Here is a 21,060-nt window from a genome sequence, read left to right on the forward strand (position 1 = left end):
TACTTTATCCCTGTTTCCTTCTCCTTAGTCCTGCAATGATAGAGGCTTTCTGTACAAATGTGTGTGAAACATAAGCTTTTCTCCTTTGGGGAGAAAAGAATTTAAAAAGCAGCAACACAAATTATATGTGAAAATATAATTTGTTTGCTAAGTAATATAATCTATGGCAGTGTCTTCCCATTTTCCAAGGAAGACTGACTAACTGAGTTTTATGGTAAGATTTTATACTAGCAAGATAACATTATATTTGATAAAACCAATGTCAGCTTATTTTAGAATTCGTGTGTCAAAGAAAAGAAGCTCCTTAACAACCATTCTCACTGCTGCATGTGGGTTTTTTTTTCAGTTCAGGTGCTCTTTTATAATGGAGAAAAAGGGCTGTATTTTATTCTTTATCCCACTGAAAATAAATAATCAACATCATTGCTGAGCCAAAAAAAATTATGTTTTCAACTCACTACTGAGCAGGAAATTACTGAAAGTTTTGGTGGTCCTTACAGAATTTGCCATACTATGATGGACAACTGGCCCATCATAGTCTCACCTTGCTTCTGGAAATAGCCTTTTCCCCATATCCTCTCTGAAGGCAAAGCTCAGAAACCCTTGTCACCACTCTGCTGCTCTCCTTTAGTGTACAGCATGCATCACAGAATGAGGAGAGAGATGAAGTGAGGCAAGCTCTGTTGACCCCCTTCCTCAGAGTGAACTTTCCAAAGAGGATCAAATGGCTTTTCCATTCAAAAGCCAGACGTTTTAGAATATAGGCTAGAATATTTCCAGTAAACTCAAAGTGATGAACCCAGATCAGAAATAGAAAATGTTTGTAGCCAATTCCTCTTGCAATGCACTGGCAGGGTTAAATCAGAGCTGGCTTCCAGTTCTCTTTTCAGTCATTTCATTAACTTTCTAAGTAGCAGCAAACTCTGTGCCTTCCCCTCTGCCCCCTAGAAGGTTTTCTTTCCAGTTCTGTGGCCCAACTCAGCAACCTCTCCATCTGATCATGATCTACAGGCTCTGTAGGTCCCTCCTGGGACCCTCACTCTCTACCTTGCCATATCCTTTAAGCTGTGCATCTTCCTTCCCTTCATCCTAATTAGCTAATTCCCAGAAAGGAGCAACAATAATGTCACCTGGAAGAATCTACATAGCCTCTGATTTTTAAAGGTTAAGGAAAAATGGTCAGAAAATCTATAAACAACATAACTAGGTGTCAAAATGAGTACTTTGTTTTGAAGAATGTGGTTTTGTATGATTTTGATGATCAGCTCTGGAGAATCAGTCACCATTTCAAAAACCGTGTGTGGTTACAGCCCTGCAACATTATGAATGGTAAAAGACTCCACAAGCAGAAGTAGCTCTTAACTGATGCTTATTTTCTCTCATTGTTTCACACTTATGTCCTTATACACCTTAGACATCTTTGTGACCTCACTAATATCCATGGGACTTGAGTGCTTAAAAAATTACAGCTATTTGGAATTTGATAAAGCATGGATGACCCTTGGCTGGAGGTTTGATGTATAGTTATTATGAGTAAACAGTAGTGAGAATTTTCTTTGGAATCTAAAAAACCCATTTCTGCACATGGATATACAGGCTTATACAGGTGCTGAATAAAGTATTTTCAGAATAATTTTTACTTTACAACTCCATTTGATATACATGTTTTCTTTATGAGAAAGAATCATGGCTGAGCGACAGAGAAGATTGTTTTCTGCAAGCTCACCACCTCACTTGTTGAGTCACTTAAAGTGAATAAATCCAGAGGCTTGGACTCGGGTAAGGGTATTAAGCCCCACAATTAAGTCATGATTCTGCCATGATAAAATTCCAGTGCATAGTTAAAATCACTCCCAGGAACTTTTTCAGAGTCTCACTGCATGAGTTTTCTCCTCCTCTGTGCAGTCTAGTCACTCTCAGCTGCACTTCCAAAGCATAATGTTTCTAGAAGTTTTGAAAGCTGGTTTTAGGCAGCCCAGAACTGAAGAGCCAACAGCAGTTGTTACTTCTGACTTCATCTCAGTTTTGTCTGGTAGCACTCCAACCATCAAAGGGCAGCAAAATTACCTTCTCTCTGCAAAGGAGTGCCATGAAAAAAAATTAATAAATAGTTGCAAAGCAATCATCTATTTTAGTACTGAGCACTGGAGCAAATCTCTTGAGGAAATTAGTTCTGTCATCAGAATAGGGTTTAAGCAGTGTGCAATTGATATGGCAGGAGGCCTTGAGCATCAAACGGTGAAGGTGAAGTAAAATACCTCCATGCATGAATCAAGCCCCTGGTCATTGTGCTGAAAAAGGCAGGAGTTCTTTAGGAAACCAAATGTGTGCTTGTGTAATCAAAGGCTGTATTCAATGGCACTGAGAAGTGTGCACATCATAGAAACCTCACTTTTCAGCCCTTCCAGCCATGGTTACATCTGGTTACAGCAAGATCATTGGTTACAGCCAAAATAAGGCCTAAGGCATTACCTAAGGCAGCCAGATCTTTTAAGACCTGTCTGCCTTAGGTAAAGACTTGCACAGAAGGTGATGTGCAGGATCACCACCAGAACATCTAACAGATTTTCTCCTGGGGTGATGTGATCCATGAATCTGGTTTTTACAGATCTGTGCATCATCTTTGAATATTGAGTAACTTTGGAATTGTGAACCTTGAGCTTCGTCACCACACTGCAGTATTAGCCAGTGTTAATAGCATACAGTATTACTTCATATAAAGTATTAGCCAGCCACCACAGAAAAATAATTTTCAGTATGACTCAATAGAATTGGAATGTGTGATTCTACAATTCAAGCTTGATGAAGACCACTGACAAACTTTGGGACTATTAGAAGTCCTTAGCTACCAAAGAAAAAGATTTTGTTACCATGGGCTTTTCTGTGGATGTTTTCTGTGATCCAGTCATATGACACCCAGTTCAGGTTCCATTGCAATCAGTTAAAAAAAAAAAAAATCAATCATATTAGTATTGATTCCTTGATCTGTCAGCTTCCCAGTTTCCCCTTCTGCAGGGCAGCAATAAGCAGGCAACATTTAATGGTAGCTGAGCGCTTTGAGATACTTGGATGACGAAGGCCAAAATCCACAGTATTTTTTTGGTCTTGTGACAGGCTGGATTTCACTTACACAACATTATTTTGAGAAGTGTGTTAGGTTATTTGCCTGTCCATGCTCACAATGACAATAAATTGCTCTCCTCACCTCACTGAGAGAACGAAGCGATATTTACAGATTATAGTGCGGATAAGGCAGAAATACTGTTCCCATCACTACAGTAGAGGATTTGTCAGCACTTCCATTACCATACTTCAATTTGAGTGGTTTGCAAGCCCAATTTGATTACCATTACCAAATAGACCGCTATTTTTCAGCTTTATTAATGTTAACTGAATAAATAATGGAAATTAAAATTGGTTTTGTTCTCCCATAACTAAAATTGGCTTGATGTTCAAACAATGAAATTTAGAAAGCAATTCAATTTGCCCAAAAGAAAGAGATAATGTCAAAGGACTGGCTACTTCACATACTTAGAATTCAATCTCACCATCATGCATCTAGATCTATATTGACATGATGATATACCAGAAAAAATAATACTCCTGTGGAGCTCTTCCAATTGCTCTGATACCTAGCATCATTTTTTAAAAATGCTTAAATACACACTTACATTGTGTCTGGGTGGTCTTTTGGTTAAAAAATATGCTTTCAATAACTTTCCCTCAAATACATATTTTTTATTTTAATAAAAAAGAGGAAATTAAACACAAAAAACCCTATGTTATTTTAACATTGAGGTTTCAACAATAATAAAATTCAAATTTAAGCTTGACACACCATCTTAACTCATTCAACAATGTATTTTTAAGAAATGCCAATAATGGGATGAGTTAAGATGAATAAATCAGCCCTAAATGAAAACTCCTAAGTTATGCTTCATTGCTGAGAAATATCTGCATGTGAAGGATTTTCCCCTTATGATTATGTGAAAAAATAAGCCCCAAAAAACTTGTGAGCATGAAACTGAACTTTACTTGACAGTGTGCAAGCTTTGTTTTCTTGGAAAGGGTGTGTGAGATGCCCCTTGGGGACCCCAAGGTCAGCAGGTAACACAGCCCATGTCAGATGCTTCCTCCAGGAATGGGACTGGGTAGCCCATGATGCCACTGAAGGCACAAGGAACACAGCCTGACCTTTGCTGATGATTCCTTGGAGCTCCTGAGCGCTAATTTTGTTCAGCACGACTGAAGTAAATGTGCCCTCTCTCTCTCTGTCTCTCTCTCTCTCTCTGAGAAGGCCTTACCTTCCATGATGGGGAATGGGATGAGGCAACCTCTTATCCTGCTCTTGTAGTGTCTGTGTCTTTCCAAATGCAATGCCCACGGTGCCTCATGCCACGTTCTTCTAACAACTGGTATCTGACTGCTTGTTTGCATTTCACTGTGTGCTAAGGTCTGTTAAAAGCATCTCTCATTCATTTGAAAGGCTGTAGTGGAACTGTGAGAAGGAAAGTCAGGCTGCTTGCCTTGGTTTGGCTGCTGCATTGAGTAAATACAACCTGGAGAGAGAAGAGAGAGAAGAGAGAGGGCACTTTCCTGCAGTCTGCAGAAGCAGACAGTGTGTGAGGAAAGGACTTTTTAAAGATACAGCTTTGCAGCAGAAGCATAAACTGATGACTGGAAGATGAGGGGGCAAACTATGTACAGCCCTGGCTCAGCCTTTTGAAATGAGACTGCAGATTCAGAAGGCCTCTGAAAAATATGTAGAAAGGTGAGAAAACATTCAAATGTAGAATTTAGCTGTGTATCTCTCCCTCTACACTCACACTTACTGACCTTGTAATTTTATCCAGCAGAGTGGTTTTATCTTTCTACTTGTATAAATTGAATTAAAATTTGAATTAAAACCCAGATTTTGAAATTCATAGATTTATAGTTGTTTGGGGGTGTTTACAGTTAAATAATTGTAAAAAAGCTCTGGCTAACTCAGGATGCTTTGATGGTTGGATTGCTCTATTTTCCTTCCTTCCTGGTCATAAAATGTATTTCCACTGGCCACCTTATATTTGGAAATCCAGTTGAAGACCACAACATGCAAGGTCTAATTCTTCCTTATGGAATTCAGGGTCTGTGGCTAGATGTTGACCCTCAGAGTTGTCTGATCTCTGTTAGCTCCAAGGATTGCAGCCATCCTTTGTTTTCATTTTCCGGTATTGGATGAAAGAGAAGCTGATGCTGTCACTTAGATTCTAGTCAAAATCTTGGCTTCCATGATTTATTTAAAACTGCCCTCCAAGTATTAACGCCTCTGCAATGAGGCAAGTGCCAGATATTAATTTACAAAAAATCAGGGTTAATCCAACGAATAGCAATCTTATGCTACCTCATATTAACCATTGATTAGCAGCAAACATAGAAATTTGCTTTACAAAAATGGAAGTTAAATAGCAATTTAGTAAATTATGATTTAGAAAACCAAAATACCACTTCACATGGTGACAAAAATATATAACATAAATAAGCAGACAGATATACAGCAGTACTATTTTCTCTAGAAACTTACTTCCTGTTACTAGAGGTGATGTGAAAACAGATTTCTTTGGGAAATAGGAATTTTAAATTAATTAGATGCAAAAATCACAACCACATACAACTTCTCTTTTATGAAAATATGCATAACTGCTGGCAAAACTGAACCATGACAAGTTAGTCCCAAGAATAACAGAAACAGAGGACAGACCATGTGTGGACAGAAATCCCCTTTTGTCTCAGTTCTGACAAATATTCCCAAGCCAGTAATCATTTTGGGAGGGAACTGTTGCTTCATGCAAACACTATGATCTAGAGGTCATACTTTCTTGCCTAAGACACATTTCTGTGGTAAATCCCCCAGTTCTCGCAGTGCTTCAGGTCTTGCCCCACAGGCCTGTCTGTGAAGAATGAAAGGTTATAAACCACGGCTTTAAAGCATGGGGCATCCCCTTGGGCAGATAGCCTGTGCAAATGCAGGCACTCCCACAGGTGAGACCCTTCCTTCTCTGTATTTCACCTGTGACTTATTTCATGGCTCTTTTCCTGCACGCCGTGCCCCCAAGAGTGAAGGCCAGGGTGTGCATCCTGAATCCCCAGAGATGAGGCTGCAGACAGAGTGCAGATTCACCTCCAAGAGCAAAGAGCACAGTGCTCTGCCCTGTGCCCACCCAGGGGCTTGGCACTTTGTCCCCATTTTCCCCCGAAAGAAAGAAAGAGCAGGCCTAAGGCAAAAGAAAGCCAAGATGCAAAGACAGGCAGTCTTCTGTCCGGGATGGGAAGTCTGCCCAGGCCCTATGCTCTGGGAAGCCAGACAAACTCTGGGTATGCACAATCCTAATGGCAGAAAGGGTTTTGTACAAATATAGAAAAAACCGATTTTGTGTCGAATACCCACGCTTCGTGTCATTTTCTAAAACTTTTTTTCTTTTTTTTTTTTTTTTTTTTTAAGCGGGTATTTTTTAAAAGCTTCTATTTGGAACGGGGTCAATATTACACTGAAGATTTAGGACGTCTGGGATGTTTGTGACAGCAACACCGAGCTCAGTACACGCGCCCTGTTGCCGGGAGCCAGGGGTGATGTAGCGGGGGCGGCTGGCGGGCCCGCTGGCCCCTCTCCCTCTCTCTCGGTGCGTGTCTCCGTGCCCCCGGGCCCGGCGGCCGCAGGCGGGGGCTATCCCGGCCGCTCTCCCTTCCCGCCCGGCCGCGGGGAGGTCTCCTCGGGTCGGGGGAGGCGGGGCGGCGGCGCGCGGCCGCGCGGGGGCGCTGCGGGCCCTGCGCGCGGCCTGGGGGCTGCGCGTGCCGGCCACAGCATTCCCGCTGCCCGCTCGGCGCGCAGCGGCCGGGAATGGGGGAGCTGCCGCCGCCGCCGCCGCTGCTGCCGCCGCTCTGCCCGCGCCCCGCGGCTCCGGCGCCGCCTCCTCCTTGCTCGGCCTGAAGCGCGCTCGCACTCGTGGATCCCGGCGGGGAAGGGGCCATGGGCCGCCTCCCCGAGGCGCGGCGGCTGTGAGGCGGCCGGCGCTCGCTCGGGGAGCCGGGGGGAGAGAGGCTGCCGGCGGCCGGCCAGGCTGCGCCGGGGAAGGGAGTGCCGCTCGCAGCCGGCGGCGTTCGCGCAGGCAGCACCTCGGTGCCGGTGACTTGGGGGTGCCGCTCCCCGCCCGCGCCCGGCCGCGGCGGTGGATGGATGCGCCATGGCCACGCTGGTGTGCCGGGTGCAGCTGCTGGATGACACCGACCCCTTCAACAGCACCAACTTCCCCGAGCCCACCCGGCCGCCGCTGTACACCTTCCGGGAGGACATCCCGCTCGCCACCCAGCTGGCCGGGGTGCACCGCCTCCTCCGCGCCCCGCAGAAGGTACCGGGGGAGGGCAGGGGCATGTGAGTGGGGGGGCACCGGGCGAAGGGCAGCGGCCTCTCCGCAAGAGCCCGGCAGCGGGGATCGGAGGCCGGCGGGCGGCCCCCGGCTCCTGAGGGGCGGCAGCCAGGGCTCCGCGCCCGGCGGCGGGGCTGCCCCGCCGGCTCCCGTGCCCCTGCCGCCGCTTTCCTTTGCCCCGGCAGTATCGGCATCTCCGTAAGTCCTGGGGAGAGGCCCCGGGGGACGGCGGAGGGGTTCCCTCTGCCGCTCTCCTGCGTTCCCAAACGCTCTCAAGGGCAGCTACCGCCTCTGCTTTAGCTGTAGCTGCCTCACTCTTTCCCTAGAAGAAGAAAAACCTCTTCAAAGCAAAAGCCAAGCTGGGTATCAAGTATTCGGTGCCTGTCCTTCGCTAGCACTGTCTGGGTATCTGGGGATACTGTGGGATAAGGTGGTGTGCCGGGCCAGCCGCGCTGCGCCGGGCACGGTCGCGCCGGCAGGACCCGGGCTTTGCCTGGTGAGGTTTAATGAGCCAGGCAGTTCCAGCCGGGGCTTTGGTAAAAATAGCAGCGTCTGCTGCCCTTGAAACAATCGGTGCTACTAGTCCCTCTTGTGAAGAACTGCAGCATGGCCCTTGTCAAGTCTTACCTATGTCTTCTTGCACGCTTCTTCTAATACATGTGCTGGCATTTGTAGCTCTGCCCTTGAAATCAGGTACCCGGGCATTATCCTTGAATTTTTAGTTTTCCAAGCAATGCCATTGATTGACGTAATAATAATGTCCTTTCATTAGTATCTTGTATCTGCATATTAGTTCTGCAGAGTGCACTGAAGAAGAAAGGAAAAAATGCCCACTCTTTTTTTTTTCCTACAAAGTAAAAGTTGTAAAAGTTTTATTTGCTCTGTGATGAAGTGGGAGAAAAATACTCTCTTAACATCACTTGTTGCATTATGCTCATGGGAGCCTGCGGAAAGATGACAAAGGGCTGTGTGTCCCCTTAGATTTAAGGATATCCAAAACCCCATAAAAGTATTTCAGAGAAAAGCTCATGGAGCAGACAGAAGTTTTGCATTTGTAGAACGGTTTCCTCGCATAATAGTTGCCAAGGATACAGCATCCAGTGAACAGAGCTCTGCCTAAAGCACAAAAACTTTGGAAGCTCTTGGTGCGCTGGGTCAATTCTGTTTTCATGTGCTCAGTCGTCCCCAATTCAGAGAGTGGTCCCATTGTTTTCATGGGAGGCTTTTTTTTTTTTTTTTTTTTTTTTTTGAGTTGGGGCTAATTAAAAGAAAAGCAGGATGGATTCTGACACCTAATGAAGTGATAAAGAGATAGTTTAAAATCTGGATTTAGAGTTAATTCAACCTCATTTTCAGGGATATTTCACTGTGTTATGTTTTGTTTTGGATTGAATACTTCCCTGGCAATTTTTTTATAACTTTTTATACTACCAGCACCACCACCACCTTTGTTTAGTGTTTTAGGAGCCAGCCAAAATCCATATCCACTTGTATATACTTAACTCCTGCCCAGTGTTTCTCCGTGCAGCATTTCTCAAGTTTAATTAATGTTTGGAAAGTGGACTTGCAGACTTGGGGTGAGAGATGGCCTATGTCCCTAGAGGTACTGTAATCCTGCAGCTATTGAAAGATAGCTGCCCTGCTAGAGGCAAGTCCTGGCCCAGTGAGTTGTTAATCTGAGGTTCTGGCTCTTCCAAATACTTTGTTTCCGTTGTGAGGGTGTAGGCAGGCTCATTGAAATCTGCTTACATGGTTACAATTACCTTTGTGTTTGCAGAGCCGCCTCTTTCTGCCTTAATTATGTGTCTTGGCTATCTCTTGGCTTCTACAGGGTAAAAAAAAAAAAAGGGTTGGTTGATTAGACTTGTTTACCTTTATTCATTATAATGAAAGCATAGTTCCGTGTTTGCACTTGTCGTTAGAGCAGCATTTCTGTGTTTAGCATTACATCTTTGTACCTGTAATTCTGTAAAATAAACTGATTTGTGTTGCTTTCTTCTAGTTTTTTTTTTTTTTTTTTTTTGGGAGGTGGTCATATTCTTTCTGCAGCCTTTCCTCAAGACCATATTCACTGGTCATTAGAAGATCACCACATTATTTGACTAAGAAGAATTTTGCTCCATTTCATCCAGAGATCAGGGCAAATTCTGATCCCAGAGGAATGCAGCTGTCAAAGCAGAGCATAGGTTGAAATTCAGGTGTCGGTTCACATTGACATATCTGAGGTTTGATTGATTAATTGGTGAGCTAAGGGACTGATGGTATCATTACAGTGACTAAAGCAAAATATCTTGAAACAGACCTAGGAGTTTCTAGCTCAAATGCTGTCCCTGCCCATGGCAGGAGAGTTGGAACTTTAAGGTGTCTTTCAATCCAAGCCTTTCTATGATGATGATGATGAAATGCATAGGAACACCAATGTCTAAATAATTTCTGAAGTTTTATAAATTGGTGGCCTTTTTGCCAGCAGGTTTGAATGATCAGTGCTAGGCTTTTTTCCAGCAAGTTTTAATTGCCATCTCTTGACTTAGGTGAATGTTCACCTACTCTCTGAACAGAACTGCTAGCTTGTTGCCTTCACACTGCTGGATGATTTGCACATCTTTTAGATGGTGTACTGCTGTGGGATGTACTTGATAGGATGAAGTCAGTGTCAGGAGTCCAGCTCACTTCAGTGGGGTCAGATTTTGCCATTACTGTCTTGAAATTAGTAATGACGACAGTGTAGTGACGGTGGTATTTTTGTAGTTAGTAAAACTTGTATACTGCAAGTCATTGTAAGTTAAACATTATAAACAATTATTAAGAAAACCATTTAAAAAGTAAATGAAAAATGCTTTGACATTCAGACCTATCATAGTATGTCATTAGTAGCTTTTTTGTAACCAACAGATGTTCTAGCTTGATTCCAAAAAACAGGATTCCTTCACCCTAGTTCTTGGAAAGTACAGCTCAATTTCACATGTTGGTTTTACTGCTTCTTTTCTTTAAACTCACACTTTTACTTGAGTTTGGATGCAAGTCTAGATCTACGCACTGTCTTCTGAGCAGCAATGTTCTCTGGATACAGCACCTTCTTGTTCACTGAGTTGTGCTCAGTTCTGTCTGGCATACACACTGGGCCTCATGGGGCAGGGCACTGCCATCAGGAATGCTTGTTTCAGCTATCCCCTGTGGTTCTGAGTGATTTGGTCTTTGATGATAATACACCATCCTGGTTGACAATGCAATGAAGTACCACAAATTCTGTTACAGTATTTTTAGCCACATCTACAAATTCTTGCTGAGTAACTATGCCACGTTGCAGAGTTTCTGTGGTTTGCCTGTATTGATTTGGCTGCCTAAGGTGCCATTTTGAATTTGGCTTTTATTGTTTATGAGGATTTTAGGTCACCCTTACTGTCTGCTGTATGTAGTAGGACTGGATCTAGTTTGGACTCTGACTTCGGAGGTCCCTTTTGCCCATTTCTGTGAACCTTGGGAAAATTCAGAACTGGGTCTAAATTTGTGGCTCAGGCCCTGTGCCAGTAATGCTCTTTGAATCTAATTCGGTACATTGGGTTTGTTGGTTTTGAGTTGCTTTGAGTTACTTGATACTTATAACTTGCTGACATAGGGTCGCTCAGGAGAGTAGCTATATATACATGGCCAGTGTCAAGTGGTGTGCTTTTTTTAGAGATCTTCTTCATTATAACTTATCACATAATTGCAGCATGCTGAATATGTTGCCATAGTCTGTTTTCACATGCCACAGTAGTGTTCAGTGTTGGGGCAGCTCTGTAAGAAATACATCTTTACAATAATATAGGACATCACGCTGCCTAATTTATAAAAAAAAATGTAATTGAAATACTTTGTGTAACAATGGAAAACAACAACAAAAAAATATTTCAGTGCATATGGGGTACTGGTGGTGCTGGTGTAAAGGAGGGTTATAGTGCCATAAGGATAATTGTTTTGATCTCGTGTTCCTTCTGAGAAAACAGGAATCAACTTCTGTGCTTAAATGCCTTCCAAGAATTTGTAGTTAGGAACAGTGTCATTCAGAAAACTCTGGTATAAGCAAATAAATCCAGTGAGCGCTAGAGGGATTCAGGAGTTTCATTCATAAAGAAGCCATCCACATTTCCATCTTCAGCTGCTGTGATTTAGCCCTACATTTAAGCCATGGCTCACTCTGAGGCATGGTGTGATGTAAACTGATAGCAGGAATAGTTCCACTGGTTGTGTCCTGGCATGGAGCTCAGCTCTGGCATTGAACTCTGTGCCAGGCTATACCCTGGCAGCAGTCTCAAGTTTTCTGAGAGCAGTAAGCCTACCAGCTGGCTCCTCTTCCCTGGGTTTCCTTGGCATTTAGTAATAATGCATTGGTCCATAGAAGCTAGGCAGAAAAAGAAAGAAGTGTGGTTTGAATCCTGGTCCTGATGTAGGTACTGGTAAATAGAGCAGCTGTTCTCTGAAGAGAGCATTTTTGGGTTAGTTATTATGTCGTTAATGGGAGCTGAAGAATAGAAGATGGAAACTGGAATATTGTCATTTTCCCAGGGAAAATGAACTCATACTTAAGGGAAGCTGGCTGGTATCTTCTGTGAGTGTTGCTGCTGAGGACTGGGAAATATTTTAGTTGAGGGCTGTCAAGACATGAAGGTCTTTCATATTATGCCTGGGGCAGGTGGACATCAGCCTTTTTTCATCCTTCGAGAGAAGAGGGGATTTAAAACAAAGGTTGTTTCCAAAAGGTTTCCAAAGTATTATGACATCAGTCAAGTATTTCTGGAGCTGACAAATTCCTGTGCTTCAAGAGATTGACCCTGTAGCAGACGTGTGTGCTTGAATTTTATAGGGGATTATTTATGAAGGCAGAGCAGGGTAAGATACTGCTTTGTCTCCTGACTTGACAGCACAAGCTGCATCAGAGTCCTGTGTAAAGCAAATTTTTCTGGGGGAGTATAAACACCTGCCCCAAAGCACAACTGTGAAAAGCTTCAGTCTCCACCAGCTTACTGTCTTCTGCGTTGTGGACCTTCAAAGGAGAAGAAATGCCCATAGAACAGATAAAAAGTAATTGTCAAATGCCTGGCTTTACCTCTGGCAGTTTAATTTAAGATGACTTTGAAGTTCTTGCAAGGTTTTTCTGACAAGTTACAGTTTGGACAAGTTGCAGTTCAGTTTAGTTGTTTGATCCAGGCTTAAAAGCTGTGTTGTAAAAGAAAAGGCACAAATCTATCTATCCCAGAGATTCAGTTCCTGACTTTGACACCTCCCTTGCAGGTCACTGAGTTTGGCTGATCATAGCTCAAGAGCCTTTGTAGAGCTCTGTATCAAGAATGATAGGAGCGAGTGTACTGGTAGCTCTCAGAATTCCCCTAAATTTTTAGAATGTAATCTAAATTTTTAGATCACAGATTGGTCAGATGCAGCCTCTGGAAACTCTCATCACCCTGCGTTTCCTGGAAGTTCTTAGTCAAAGAAAGGAGATTAATAGGAAGAAATCTGACCTTGATGTTATCCTACCACAAATCTAGTACTTGCAGTTCCAAATTTTGATGCTTGATCTCAAAACCAGTTTGTAGATACCTCATTTTATTCAAATTCTTGTTGTGTGAAGATTACTAGTGGATTAACTGAGCAAGAAGCTAAGATGACCGCAGTTCATATCTATGTTGGTAAAGGAATAGTCAGAGATGTGGGACTTGGCATGTTGCAATCTCTTCTTCTTCTACCTGTGTTGTTCTAAATAAGAACAAAATTTCTCACAATGTTTTAGAAGAGTTTTCACTTCCTAGTGCATCCACAGCCATCCTGCCTTGCCAGTAATTAGGGTCTAAATGAGAATCCCTTTTCTTTCTGTCTGATCTCACTCACTGGGTTGTGACGATGAGCGTTACAACCTTTGTGCAAATGTATGTGAGGCAACCGGGCTGTAACTCACCCATCCATCACATTGTCACTGGTGACAACCCTACTTGGTTTTACAGTCCGTTTCTCTGGCTGGAATTCAGCCAGGACGGGTTGGTACCTCTACTCTTTCAAAAGGTATTTTGTATTTTTGAGTGACCCGCAGTGGTCTGGGCTGGGGCTATACAGCTTCATTGGCAAATGCTGCTTCAGTAGGCTGAACCCATATGCTCAGATATTGCTTCATTACCAGCTCACAGGAAAGAGTGCCAGCTACTTACACCTCTGTCATCACTTTCCACACAACCTGGATTGCGTTATATTAATATGAACTTTATATTGTATTACAGTTATTAATAAGACAGCAAGGAATGTTGTTACATATTTTTAGCAGTGGAACAAGTTGGGACAATAGTAGCAGTGAGCCCTCTAGTAGGCCCAGCTACCTAGAAACATCTGCAACTGTCTGGCATATGAAACTATTGAAGACTTGGAAGTTCACTGTCCACGTCATCAGCTTAACACATATATACCACAAAAATGCATTGCAGTTTCCAATTTCCAAGTTAAAAAGAAGTAATTCTGTTATTCCTAGCATTTTAAGGATGCTTAAAAAAAAAAAAATATACCTTTTCCTTTACTTTCAGTAGGACTATTGACTTTAGCAATCATACTTCTCAACTGACCCTCTATCTATTTTGTGAGGAGGATATTTATTTATTTTATTCCACTGAATCCTGGAAGACTGCTGATTTTGGTCCTGCATGCCTAGTTGCTATCGTTAAATATGGGCAATGCATTATTATTAATCTTTTGGTCATATTCGTCATCATTTTACATGGTAGTGATCATTAGGCTGAACAGAAAGGATTGAGGTGACTGGAAAAGCAGCTTCATCTTCTTTTAGTTGTAGTTCTAGAGGTGTTTATATGACAAAATACATATACTTGGAAAAATGAAACAGTGTTGTCTTGTGTTTACTAACAATTAACTCTGAGTAACAGGATGATAAGAAGAAGCTGCATAAATAACAAGTAGTAATACAAAGTAAAGTCAGAATTGTAAATACACTATTTCAGCCACAAGTAGCAGCATCAGAGGTAAAGTCGCTGCTCCAACTGCTGGTGAGGTACCTGTGGATTTTGTGTTTAGTTTTTTTTTTTGGATGGCTTTGTTATTGACAAGGAGAAGATTAAGTCCCTGGACTCTGTCTGGTGGGCTTTCTCTGTGTGTTCAGTGTGAATCACCTGGCATGATTTGGGGGCTGGCAAAGAAGGCACTTGAAGCTCTCACAGCTGTGCCAGCCAGGTTGCTTATCTGAGTGTCATATGCCAGGTAAAGCTAGTTGAAAAAGGTCATTGTGTCTGCTTTCTTACTTCATTACTGCAAGGCTTGCAAGGAAAGAATGTAATAGTGGAGTGTGCAGTCAGGAAACCAACAGGAATCTCATCTGTGCTAGTGAAATGCCAAATGGGGACTTCTGCCTGTTTTTTCTTAGTGTGGAACTAAAGTTCTGAGTTTTCTCCAAGTGCCAGTGATGAACCCATTCTAGCTATGGGGTAGACATTAACAGACTTCTAGTATTTGGAAAGACTTGGCATTTTGCAGGTAGTGAAGAAATCGGAAAAAAAAAACCCATATCTATGCTCTGTTTATTCAAATACTGCAGCAGCTGGCCCTGGAGCATGACCTTTGACTCCACACACAAAGGGTCGTTATTTTCCCCTTCAGCTCTAGCATTGTGAGGGACTTGGCTTGTGAAAATCTTGAGTCCTCTGCCCTCTTTAAAGGAGGTCTTGGTGTCTCTGTTATGGAAGACCCTTCCAGGTTTGCCAGACAGAGAATTAAGGATACCTGTTTCAGATTCCTGAAATTGTAAGATGTTTCTGTGCTACCCTGCCTCACAGGCAGGAAGGACCTCATTGACTATTGTCTTTAAAAAGCAAGGGAATTTGCAGGATTTTCTTTGTGTTTTGGTTTGGGTTTACTTAATTTTGTTAAAGTTGGTCACCTTCAAAAAGGTGCAAGGACTAGGAAGCTTTATAGTGATGAGTGCCAAGGAGATGCAGATTCACGTATGACTCATTATGAAACTGTGTTGGTCCTAAGGCTTTCTGAATTTCAGAAGTCCCCCTCATGAAGCACATTTAATCATACTCCTTCCTTTAGGCAACTTTATAGGGAATTGTAATGTGATTTGAAAATAGATGTTTTGTAAAAAAATTGTGTTACTGAGGAAGAAAAGGTGCTGCCAAATTTCACTGTGCTTTTCAGTCTCTGCATGTGTTATTTTAGTGTTTTCATCTTCTTTTTCAAGTACTCTACCATGCTACTAGTTGAATTGAGCTTCAGTTATAAATGCAAGTGACCTGTAATCCCAGTGACTATGAGTAAGGTAGGCAGGCTTCATTCACAGGTGGAAAAGCAGTGTATTTTATTTCAGACAGACATGACTGATTTATCCTAAATGATTAATGTATTGCAATGATCGTTGCTGGTCACAGCTGAAGGACTCTCATCTTACTATGCATTTTTTTGTTCTGGTTTGATTGTAATACATGAGGTGTTTTTGTCTGTGACTACACAGAAAGAAATGCATCTCTACTGGTTTTAGTATCCACAGGTGTGTTTGTCTGTGACTTGAGCACTCCTGTAGTATCTTACATACAGCCTTCACTTTATACTGTAGTATTGCTCATTATTTTTCTTGTTATGTCCCCTTTATTTTTGCACAGAAGTGAGCTTGAATAACTGCAAGTAACACACTTAGATTTGTTATACTTGCCTTGTAAACAGTAATGTGTTCTTATTTAGATGCTGATTCGAGTTGTTGCTTTTTTTGGCCTAATTAAAAAGTCAGTTTGTCTGCAGTATTATTTCAGCTACTGTATGGTGGTGTTACTGGATGTTGTTCTGCTTTATGTATGCATTATTGTAGTTATGCTTCTTCTAGACTGAGCCTTGTCTGGGAAGAAAAATGCATCATTTTTCTGACAAAGCTGAGAGTTGTGCAGGAAAGTGGTGGAAGAAAATCCTTATCTTTTAGAAATTAAAGTGTAGTTTCTGAGCCTTAAGATGGGTATCTCAGTTCAGATGCTGCTGAATTATGCTTTTAGGTTTTCTGTCTTCTTCATGTTTTTTTTTTTTTTTTTTTTTTGTTTAGTTTTGAAATGTGGATGAAAAACCCACCAATTATCAATGTGAATTTATGTTAAGCCTAGGGTGTGCCCGTATCTTTGAGTTTCTGAACTTATTGTTCAGAGACTCTGAATCATCTTGCTAAAGAAAAGGGATCAGCACTCAAAAATGTACCCTTTGGAGAAATGACCACCTGTAGCAAGTTTGAAATCTGGGAACTTGTTATAATGGAGAGAATTATCTCAGGATACAGAATTCTTTCTCGCTAATTAGATGTGCCCATAATTTATATATGTGTTTATCGTGAAAGTCCTCAGAATAGATATGTTTTCCTTTTAGTATTTTTCTCTCTTTCATCAAGGGGTTTGAAGGAATTGTTTCCTAATGGTTATTTGTATGAAGAGGAAGAGGATACTGTTTAGGCTACTTTTCAGAGGCTGTATAAAAAAAAATATTGGTCCTAGGAAACTAGTAATGGAACACAGCCATAAGCAAGCTTTCTCACATCACTGATTAATATTCAGACATAGTTTTAGTGTACAAAAGTCTTTACTGTTTGATGAATCATTTAACAATTCCTAGAGAATGTGTGATTGCATTGTGGTGTGACCTGTTCTTGTTTTGATAGTTTCAAAGCATTAAGTCCTATAGGTCCTGATCCTGTCTGTTACACAGCAAGGTTCATTTAAAATGTTTTTTTTTAAAAAAGATGTCTGTATAGTTGGATGGGAAAAGCCCAAAAATGTGACTCCTGAAGATTAAAAACACAGCAAGAGTGTAACATTTTTAATTAAGAGTTAGCACTTGAATGTGTAAAAATACGTTTACTTGAAAAATCTTAATTTTTCTTTTCGGTGTTATGAAATACAGCTATTTAACAGCATCCTTGCAAATGTTGTAACTGCTGCCTCAGCACAACAGTTCAGGAGAGCCAGAATGAGGACAGAGTTGTCTTTTCATTGGCAGCATTCTCAGGCAGGATCGAAGGGGGCTGCTCAGAGTTGGCAAAGCTAAAGATATCTGAACACCTGCCAATGAAGGTAGAAGGATATCGATTTTCAAGATTGCCAAAATGTTGTTTGTCTTTCATAAGCAGTAAATCATATTGAAAGGAATTGGGGTAAAACTGTCATTTGTTTTAATGCTTTCCTTTGTGGTCTGTTAACAAAGATGGGTGGGATGGGAGTGTGGGCTCTGCCCGTAAAGACATCAGCTACCAGGGAGCAGCTGCCTGTCTGGTGCTGCTCCTCTTAACATTGACTCCAGTTTGCCACCACGTTCTCTCAACATGTTTCAGCATGTAATTGCATTGGCCTATATACAGCAACGTGGCTGTCTTGGACATTAATCCTTGCCATTGTAAGAGTGCTGATGGAATTGCAGGCTAAAAATAGGCTGTACTCAGACATGCTGTGCGCTATCAGTTGCACTCTGCTTTGGCAGTCTGTTGGTAACATGACATAATTAAAAGTTGACAAAGGCCATAGGCAGAATGCTGTCCCATGATTTCTAGGATTTAATGCTTGAAGAAGGTATTTTCTTAACTTGATGAATTTGGCTCACATGGTTATATCTCAAATAAATGACCTACTATACTATTCTCCAATAGCTCTGGTAGGCTGTTGAAAGAATGTTCTTGTCTTAAACCCATTCTTTAGATTGATGTTGCTTCTGTGGGAAAACCACTGGTAATAGACCATAGCATTTGGAAATCATTACAGTTAGGTGTGATTTGAGTGACAAAAAGGAGATTAGAAATATTTTTCAATGCCATGTAAGTTGAGCTATATTTACTTCCTTTATGTTATTACAGTTTGTCACTGATATTCCAACAAATATTTCAGAAAGATATATGCAGCTGAGAAGAGAGAAATAGCTTACTGTCTTGTGAGTAGTCATTAGCTAGTGTTATTTTAAGAAGTTTCAAGGGAGCTTGATTAAAATTATACTTTCATGTTCTTCATCCACCAAATTAGATTTCTTGAAATAAAAACAGTAATCTAAATGTCTGAGATCATTAAACACCAATTCATAAATTATGGTTTGAAGAAATACTTAAAAAGAAAAAAAAAACCCAACCTTTTTCTTCAGTGAATTCCTCTGAAGGACTAACCATGAGATGAAGACTGACAGGTACTCAGTCTCTGTGTTTAATTGTTAAAATCAGGGAAGGGAAATAAGCTACAAATAATTACTGTAAAAAGATTACATTCTTGGACATTTGTGTGTATATGTAAATGCAATCAAAGTAATATTAATCCTACTTTTGTTTTCATATTGATTATTTGTCAACTTCTTCAAAATAAGTCAAGGCTGAAGTGTGTTTTGTAGGTGAGTCATAGGAGGTTATTATTGAAGCCATGCCCCTGTGGTACTTTTTAACCAGCTGGATGTTTGACAGTTTAAATAAAGTGACTGATTTCATGCTGTATTTCCATGTGGCTACTAATAAGTTGTATGGCTCAAATTATTTCTGAAGTCAGATTTTTGAGACAAGCAAAGACTTATGGAGTAGAGTGAGGGTACATGATAAGAAAGAAAAAAAGTCTATAAAGCTTTCCTGGCCCAGAAACAAGAATACAATCATGAGCAGGTTGCTAGCCAAATTTAGTATCTCTTGTAGACTGCACTTTGTCACCCGTAACTTGAATAGGTGTTATGTCAAGATATTTTGTAGGAGAATCTGTTCTAGCAAACCAAACCCCTTGTTTATTTTTTGATATCTCTGTTAAATATTGATGGATTTTGTTGTGAGAAGTTCTAATTAGCTGCTTGGGCAAGTCTCAGTGATTTGACTTGAATGTTCTTACCATAGCCTGTAACAACATAATTGTGTGAACTTGTGCCTGTCCTACCAGGGAATTTGACTCATGCTTGCTGTTGCAGTGCAATCTGTTTTGGCTTGACTGTAAAGCTGTCACCGCTGGGCAATGACCTGAGTGGTGCTCATATTAGTGTCTGCCTTTATGAGCTACTAATGGAAATGGAAAACCCTATTTATTTAATCAGATGCTGTTGAAGCTAATTACTATGTTTAGTTTGTTTGTCTTGTGGAGAGGGAGGTGAGTGCAAATCCCCGACCACAGAATGTTTATACAAACACATGGAGGTGTTTGGGCAATTAAAAAGGCCTGTGTAGCAAAGCAGGCTATGTGGTTTGTACCATGTCTCATTCTTCCTACCCATCCCATTTCTCCTTTTCAGCATTGCAGCCTGTGCTATATCAAAAGGTAAAAGCTCAGCTTAAAGCTGATATGGGTTTACGTCTTGCTGTGAGTCAGCATCCTCAGGGAGACAGATTTTGATTGATGATAACTACTTTGTTCCTCTTCATGGATGACACCATGATGATGGGCATTTGGTGCATGGGACAACTGTCTTGAGTTAACTAGGGTTTGCTCCTTTCATGCACTACAGGTAACAGAAGAAGGAAAGTCAGTTATTTTTTAAGAAAAGGGTTATTTAAAAGCCAGAAATAGCGTTGTAATTGCTTGATTCTCAGAAGCAAGTTCTGGAGGGCCATCTATGAAAGGGGTGTGGCTGTAACCTCCAGTGCTAACAAAAGGATAAGCAAGTAAGGAAAGTACATTTGAACTATGCAATCCAACCTAATATTCAAAGCCTTGTTGTACTCCTGCCCATATTCCTGATTTACCTTTGGGGAATGCTTACTGTTAGTTGCAGACGTGCTTGCGGTGGGTCACAAAAGATGTTTTGTTAATTGTTTGAGGCCACTGAGTGAAGAGCTTCTGTTTGAAGTAGACAAGAGGTGAATCTTTGAAGCACATCAGTATAGGAGGGCAGAACTGGTAGAGCTGCTATGCTAGGCCAAAAGGAATTACCAAATAAAAGCTTTGTAATACAGAGAAAGTCTGCCTCACTCTGGATGCACATGTATGTTTGTGGTATAACGAAGAATGCAAAACAGATTTTCTTTCCTGTATCAAGTCTTGGAAAATAGCCGTGTCATCTTCCCAGAGACACAAAAGGTTTTAGGGCATGGACCATTGTTTCTCTGAGTGCAGGAGGGAGTGGATTGGTAGAGGAGAGCAGTGTCTGGAATTCCAGAGGAAGCATTTCAGCTGAATGTCTCCTAATGGCAAAATTGGCATGACATTTGAATAGCAACATTGCTGCTGCAGATTATAGAGTTAATGTTTTGTTTATGCAGTTTTCCTTTGAGTGTTGTAATATAACCTTAGCATAGTCTTCTAAAGTACAAAATAAAGTACTAAATGGATAAGCAATCTTTTATTGGCACCTTATTTTGTTCTGGTTCAGGAGAAAAATGGTTTGTATATAATATATTATTTTATGGTTTGGAGGCACGGGAATTATTTTGTTGTCTTTAAATTCTTCAAACTTTTTAAAGTGAAAATAAGCTTAAGAAATATGTCTATTGCCAGGGAAAAAGATATGAAGACTATCCAACTTCCCTGAACTAACTGTAATACTTCAGCCAGCCCATGAGAAAAATTTTACAACTCATTTCACTTATGAGTTGATATTCAGATGTTTTATTTGTCCAGATGAAAAATTATATTTACATCATGGTCTCATCGGTGTCAGAGTAGCAAGTGTCTAAAGTTGCTGTCATGAAAACTGACCTTTTACTGTATAT

At 41.3% G+C, this 21,060-nt stretch overlaps 1 protein-coding gene and 1 long non-coding RNA gene across 5 annotated transcripts in view; one reads left to right on the forward strand and one right to left on the reverse strand.

Annotated features, from left to right (window-relative positions):
• Positions 1-1,143: 1,143 nt before the first annotated feature.
• On the reverse strand, positions 1,144-4,520 carry LOC128815207 (uncharacterized). The gene is made up of 3 exons (XR_008439580.1): positions 4,305-4,520; positions 2,871-2,894; positions 1,144-2,074 (listed from the first exon to the last, which is right to left on the reverse strand). It is a non-coding gene; the product is annotated as an uncharacterized LOC128815207 (long non-coding RNA).
• A 2,392-nt stretch (positions 4,521-6,912) lies between these two features.
• FHOD3 (formin homology 2 domain containing 3) overlaps positions 6,913-21,060 on the forward strand; it is a 372,799-nt gene continuing 358,651 nt past the window's right edge. For all 4 annotated transcript variants that reach the window (XM_053980820.1, XM_053980827.1, XM_053980835.1 and 1 more), the window contains exon 1: positions 6,913-7,385. In XM_053980820.1, the coding sequence (XP_053836795.1) occupies positions 7,221-7,385 (165 nt within the window). In that variant the 5' untranslated portion in view covers positions 6,913-7,220. The remainder of the gene's footprint in view (positions 7,386-21,060) is intronic.

The sequence above is a fragment of the Vidua macroura genome, chromosome 1 (assembly GCF_024509145.1).
Source record: "Vidua macroura isolate BioBank_ID:100142 chromosome 1, ASM2450914v1, whole genome shotgun sequence".
Lineage (NCBI taxonomy): Eukaryota > Metazoa > Chordata > Aves > Passeriformes > Viduidae > Vidua > Vidua macroura.